Source organism: Gymnoscopelus microlampas (assembly GCF_963454915.1).
Source record: "Gymnoscopelus microlampas genome assembly, chromosome: 20".
NCBI lineage: Eukaryota > Metazoa > Chordata > Actinopteri > Myctophiformes > Myctophidae > Gymnoscopelus > Gymnoscopelus microlampas.
The window spans coordinates 962,587-969,379 of record NC_139957.1 but is presented as its reverse complement, the minus strand read 5'-3'; the positions used below and the strand labels follow the sequence as shown (position 1 = coordinate 969,379).

Genomic DNA, 6,793 nt, shown 5'->3' with positions numbered 1-6,793 from the left:
AAGAGCTCCTCCTGTGCATGCATTTAATTATCAATTCTATTCTACGGAGCAATTATTTTTCATTCCTCGCACACCTTTGGAGTTGCATCATTGCAAGGTAACTACACAACCCAAACCTCTACCAAAGTGGTATAGCCCTTTAAGTTCTTATTTATTGGTTTCACAATGAAAACTCACTTTTTAAGGTTTTAAAGAAAACATACCATGGCAATGTTTTACATGATTTTTTTCTAAATATGCATGTCATATTATCATTGAAATCTTGTCAATTATTTGGGGGACCACTTATCCGCATGGCCCACAGGCTGAGAATCAGAGTCTTAGAATATAACTAATATCACATACAACCATTAACAAATTCAGATATATTAACCACTTAAAACCTCATATATACCCCGTATTACACACACACACACACACACACACACACACACACACACACACACAGCCCTAGTTGTTGTGCAACACTTAATACAACTAATCAACAAGCTGATTATTAACACATCGGGTGCCAAAACCGTAATATTCAATATTCAATATTCAAAGAGTAGCGCTTTGGTGCCGAAACCGTAAAATTACGAGTTATCAGTCTTTTTGTTTTTTTCGCTTTTTTCCACACGGAGGGGCTGGAGCAGCTCTGGAATCACCCGTGGTGATTCTGAGAAGGAGAGGACAGATGGATCACTGTGTCGAAAAATCTCCTTCTCTAAAACCCCTATAACTCCGAAACTTTTTACGCTGGGGAAAACAGCTCATTTTGTATGCACGATTGCTCCGCCATAGAGACACACGGCCGGAAATGGAAGGCCTACAAATTCACGCCCACTTTTGAGATAACGCCGCTACTCGGGGTACGTTAGAACGATGAACTGCAGCTCTCAATGCATTCCCTATGAGAGGATATGAGAGTTAGCCTACTTTTAAAATATTCCTACATTAACTGGAGACGATATTGATTTAAATAAAAATATTTTTCCAAATGTATGGAGTGTCTTTGTCAACATATCTTCTTGTTTTCTTAATAGTTGATGTGTTTCACATTTAATTTGCCACTTTAACGAGTTACCCATAATGTTAACACAGCAGAGGGTAGACGGCAGACAGACAAGTTGTCGCATTTCAGTGACATCACTGTCTTTACGAGCGCGGAGCGCGCCGAGCGCTGACCAGTGGTGTACCCACTGTAGAGACAGGACAGGCGGTTGCCTGCCCAACTAAGATCTCGCCTCCCCTAAAAAAAATAACCCGAAAATGTGTCAATGTGTGCTTAATGTCCTTATATTATAGTATATTGTGGGTAGTATATCGAGATGACAGATATGGGACATTAAAAAGGATAAATTAAACAAATGTGACAGTTTATTAGAACACAAAAAAAATCACTACAGCTTCAGTAGTTAACCAGTGAAATTACGGTATTTTACAATGACTCTCATAGAGATTGCATTGAGAGCTGCAGTTCATCGTTCTAACGGACCCCGAGTGTCAAAAGTGGGCGTGAATTTGTAGGCCTTCCGCTTCCGGCCGTGTGTGTCTGTTGTTACTCGCGTGAGAGATGTTATTGTTCCAGGCGTTAGCCAGGACCATCGGGCAAAATGGAGGCATGCTTTTTTTCACATGGAATGCTCGTCGTGGAGTCTACAGCTTAAACAGCGCTGCGCAGCTCAACGGTGAGATTTTGGCACCGAATGTAATCTGTTATTATAAAATGCTGGCACCCAATGTGTTAATCCATTTTAATAATGTCATTGATTTAAATTTTCAATAAAGTAAATCATTTAGCCCAGTTAAAACAATGCAAAAATAGCAAAAAATAGCAGATCCACAAGGTTGTAAATTATTTTAGCATTGTTAAAAAAAAAGATTTTAGTAATAATCTACTGAATCAATGAATTTGATTAACTGTTGCACTTCTAGTAACTCTAGTAAACCATAAAGTAAACTGAAGCCAAACCGTATCCATTTTAAATAAGATTTAATAATATTGTAACCCCCTCCATGTCAATATTTCACTGATGCAGTGCAGCCAGTCTTTCAGCAGACAGACAGCCTTTAAAACATACATATGGTAGCAAGAAGGTAAACTGTGATTTTAGAGGTAGAACGGAGTCTCAATTTGATCCATTGTAAGACGGAGGGGTTATTGGTTTTCGGTAACGATGGTCCCGGAGCGGTTTTCTGGACAAGAAGCTGGACCCCCACACCCTTTTAAAAGAGGGTTCTAATGGACCCCCACAACCTTTTAAAAGAGGGTTCAAATGTTCATCTTTACTCCTTCTTCTTGTAGTCTTCCAGGTGGCAGAGGATCCATCCCATTGGTCCCAGGATGGCCAAAGCAAACCCAGTAAACCCAATGACTGTTTCCTAAACAACAAAGAGACAAAAAGAGGTTTATTCATTTCAGCATGTCACTGTGGGTTTTAATGGCGGGCCGCGCGGGATAGTATTCCCGGAAGTGCATTATGTGTCTATGAGAGCGGGCGACTACTGCCCATAGACAAATGTGTAGGCGGAGGGACGACATTGTAGATCAGCTATTCTCAGCAAGGAGATTTGTTGTATCAGGGAAAAAGAGGCGATTCTTTAAAAAAAATTAAATCCTAACAGTTTTTTTAAAAAAATATAAAAATATTTTTTCACGATTTTTCAAAAATAGCAGATCTACAAGCTCATAGCGCGGCACTTGGTGCCGCGCTATGAGCTTGTATATCTGCTATTTTTGAATAGCCAAAGAAATAGAAAGTGACACAGATGCGTTCCAGGTTTTAATGGGTTAACCCCTATATTATATATATATCAATTCAGGGGTATAGTGTGCCGCTGTATAAGAATGCAACGTGTTGTGAGCTTGTAGATCGGCTATTTCCAAACTTTTTTTTTTTATGTTTGAAAATGCATGAACATTTCATGATCATGATAGATCTGCATTTCTCAACATGGAAATGCATTTCTCAACATGGAAATGATTGACAATCATCCAAAAATAATTTTGATTACCCAAAGTTATTGTGATTAGGCGATTAATGCAACAATTTAGAGTATTTGAAGGCTTTAGGAGCCATGTTTATGTCTGGAAACAAGCATAATAGTAAGTACACATCGCCACTGTTAGGTGGAAACCTGGTATGTCAAAATCGGTTCCCTATGATTAACCTCATGTACATATCTGTATCTGCTGGGACGCGTTGTGAGCTATCGGGCTCCGAATAGTAAAATGAAAAAGAAAAAAAAGTTTGACTGTAAAAATGAAAGTTTCAATTTAAATAAATAAAAAATATTCTGCCTAGTGAGTTCTCGCGAGACTTTAGGCACCGGTAACCACCTTACACAGCTTCTGGTCTCGCGAGATTGCATCGGCGTGAGCTCTGAGCAAGCAGCTTCAAGTCAAACTGTGTTTGACCACAACGCGTCGCAATTCTTTGTTCGTATAGACGCTCGACAAAGCCGGATGCACCACGGTGGATTTAACACACAACCTCTGTGGTGATGGACAGGGACGTGTTGTGAGTGACAGAGAGCGCTTCTCAGCACCAACCACGACACACAGAGAAAGAAAGAGACTTCTGCAGTCTTTAAATTAATTAAGGTTTTACTGCAAATATCCGTTAGTAAATATAATATAAATTCAACATTTGATAGGTTCGAATGGATCGAACCCTAGTGGTTTTTAACCCATTAAGACCAGGAACGCATCTGTGTGTCACTTTTTGGATTTCTTTGACTATTCAAAAATAGCAGCTATACAAGCTCTGAGCGGCACCGAGTGCCGCGCAATGAGCTTGTAGATCTGCATTTTTTTTTTTTAATCTTTAAAATCTTTGAATATATATATATTTTTAAAGCGAACATTTTCAACTCGAATATTCTTGCTTCTGGGGATTCTACAAATGTCTTATAAATCCTAACAGTTTTTTGAAGAGAAAAAAAAAACTATGTTGCTATAATATCAGTGGTGTCAAGAACCTCTCAAAATGATGTATTTGGCCGCAGACTCTATCTGAATATATTTGGTTCCAGGAACCCTCCAGAAGCAAAGATTTGAGTAAAAAATGTATATATATATTCAATGATTGGCACACATTTTCACGATTACTTAAAAAAAAAAGCCAGATCTACAAGCGAATAGCCAAAGACAAGCAAAGGCTATTTTCACTACTTCTGTGTGACGCTGTAGTATGACGAAGTAGGGCATTCGTTTAAGAAAACAAAACATAAAACGTTTACATATGAAGACACAAGCTTTAGGGCCAACAGCATCGATTTAATTGTTGTTGACATGATCTGGTGAGATATGGTCTGTCATTTGGTCCACAATTCCTTGTATGCCCAATGGACATCACACTAGGGGTTCTTGGAAATAAAAAGGTTTGAGAACCACCGGTTTAAGACCCCCAAGGACCCCTGGGGTTCTAGGGGGTCCCCAGTTAAATGATCGATAGTTAGGAAATAGGAACGAAATGTACCCTTATGGGGCTGTTAGCTCTGAGAGTTATGGTGGTCCGTGGTCTAATCCAGTTAGTTATAAATGAATACTTATATTTAGAGCTGTCGCAATCATGCAATTTTTTTATTAACAATTTAATTGTGTTTTTGTTGGCATTCAACATTGGAACATATGAATAAAGGTTACATTTCTGTAAGGCCCTTTAGGCTTTGTAAACAAAACATTGGACAGGGCAGATATGACAAATAATTTAAATAAAAATAAATTACTGACATATTGAATCATTTTATACTTTTAAAATATTTTAAAAATAGCGGACATAGCTGATCTACAAGGTCACAACATGTCACATTGCAACGCGTTGTGAGCTTGAACATCTGCTATTTCCTCTATATTTGGAAAATGTATGACACTTTTTCTACATGGAAACGATTCTGACCATTACGCAAAAGTTATTGTGATTACCTAAATAATTATGATTATGTAATAATTGCCCTACTCACATTAGGTAAGTCATTTCATTAGGCAAATTAGTACACAATGTTCCATTATGGAAGAACAGTGTATTTATGGAAGAACATATTACTCAATAGATAACAGTGTACTTGGCATGGTATGTTACTGTAAAACGTCAGAATACATTAAATAAGGCTAGATACAGAAAACTATGATTTAACTAAAGGAAATGATTATTCAAAGACACTTATTAATTTAATAGTTCACATGTTGGCCCTTTTGAACAAAACAATAATAATATCTCATGAATTGATCACGTTTGTTATCTAAAACTGCGTTTGACCTTGATAGTAAAAGCTCATCTAAAAAAGAACAGATCTACAAGCTATCAACGGGTCGCGGAGCGACGCGTTGATAGCTTGTAGATCTGTTCTTTTTTTAACGACAATCGCGGCGCTCCTCGCGAGAACGGACGCGCTAGCCGTGTAGAAGCTAACATGCTAACAGGGACTTACAATGGGGCCCAGGGGGTCCTTGGCCGGCGCGGAGCCCAGGTTGGCCCGGCTTTGGAGCGCCGTGGTCCGCAGGGCGGGGGCCAGGCGGGTCGCCATCATGGTCCTCAGGAAAGAAGACATTCTTTTCTAATAAATATAATGTGTTGAAGTCTGACAGGCAAACACACGCTGTTCTGTATGGCCAATGTTCTGTAATGATGGGTTTCAGAATGACTGGGAGGTCAAGGCTACCATATCCCATATGCCGGAGGGACGGCCCGCGTTGTGATTGGCTTTGTTGGTCGTCAGGGTGACCGAGCCAACCTATAGTGTTTGCCTGGCAACCAACCAAACCAGCCAATAACGACCGTCCCTGTGGGCTATGGGGTTTATTGGTGTTTGTTCTGTATCCGGGCGGACCATAGGGGCGGACCGGCTCACACATGTCAACAAAGGAGGCTATAGCGCCATCTACTGTTCTGGATGCTGATGACAGTGGGCTTTCATAACGTAATTATGAAATGTCTGTGATAGACAGTGGTGGAAAGTAACTAAAGTACATTTACTCAAGTACTGTACTTAAGTACAATTTTGAGTTACTTTTACTTTACTGGAGTATTTCCAATTGTCTATAGTTTTACTTCTACTCCACTACATCTCAGAGGCAAATATTGTACTTTTACTCCACTACAATTATTTCAAAACTTTAGTTACTAGTTACTTTGCAGATATGAATTATTACATTATAAAACATATATTAACCATGTTGGCCCCATTTTATACCTAGGCTATTTGAAAATAGCAGATCTACAAGCTCACAACGTTGTGAGCTTGTAGATCTGCTATTTTCAAACATTTTAGTACTTTTACTTTTGGTACTTTAAGTACAATTTGATACCATTACTTTTAAACTTTTACTCAAGTAAATCTTGAATTCCGAACTTTTACTTGTAACAGAGTACTTCTACATTGCAGTATTGATACTTTTACTTAAGTAAAATATTGGAGTACTTTTTCCACCACTGGTGATATATAATACTTTCCTAAATATTTAAAAACTATGCTTAAATACATCACTTGTACTGTGAAAACAATAAGGTACAAAGTGTTTTACATAAAATAAATGTAATATAGTCAGCAGTAAAATACACATAATGATGACATAAGAAAATATAGTGCAGTCTGTGAGAAAAAAGGAATATGCAAGGAATCGTGTGTAGTGTAGTGTTAAAATAGCTCTATCGATCATTGAGTGTTTGTTCAGTAACATGTCTCTGTCTCTCAGCTGTCAATTAACAGTGCTCAAACAAACATAATGTTCAACACTTGTTACAGTATGCTACAGGAAACAGGTAGTATAGGTAACTTGTCCTATCAATACCATAATTACAAGAAAATG

At 38.3% G+C, this 6,793-nt stretch overlaps 1 protein-coding gene across 1 annotated transcript; it reads right to left on the bottom strand.

Moving 5' to 3' along the window:
• Nucleotides 1-1,958: 1,958 nt before the first annotated feature.
• On the bottom strand, nucleotides 1,959-5,642 carry cox8a (cytochrome c oxidase subunit 8A). Its single transcript, XM_084045954.1, has 2 exons — nucleotides 5,416-5,642; nucleotides 1,959-2,364 (listed from the first exon to the last, which is right to left on the bottom strand). Exons 1-2 carry the CDS (start codon nucleotides 5,533-5,535, stop codon nucleotides 2,269-2,271), a joined length of 216 nt encoding a protein of 71 aa, XP_083902080.1. The 5' UTR covers nucleotides 5,536-5,642; the 3' UTR covers nucleotides 1,959-2,268.
• Between the last annotated feature and the right edge of the window lie 1,151 nt (nucleotides 5,643-6,793).

Coding starts and splice junctions, on each gene's coding strand:
- cox8a (XM_084045954.1), bottom strand. CDS start 5,535: ATGTCTTCTTTCCTGAGGACCATGATGGCGACCCGCCTGGCCCCCGCC. Junction 2,365..5,415: donor AGGACCCCCTGGGCCCCATT/GTAAGTCCCTGT, acceptor TTTGTTGTTTAG/GAAACAGTCATTGGGTTTAC.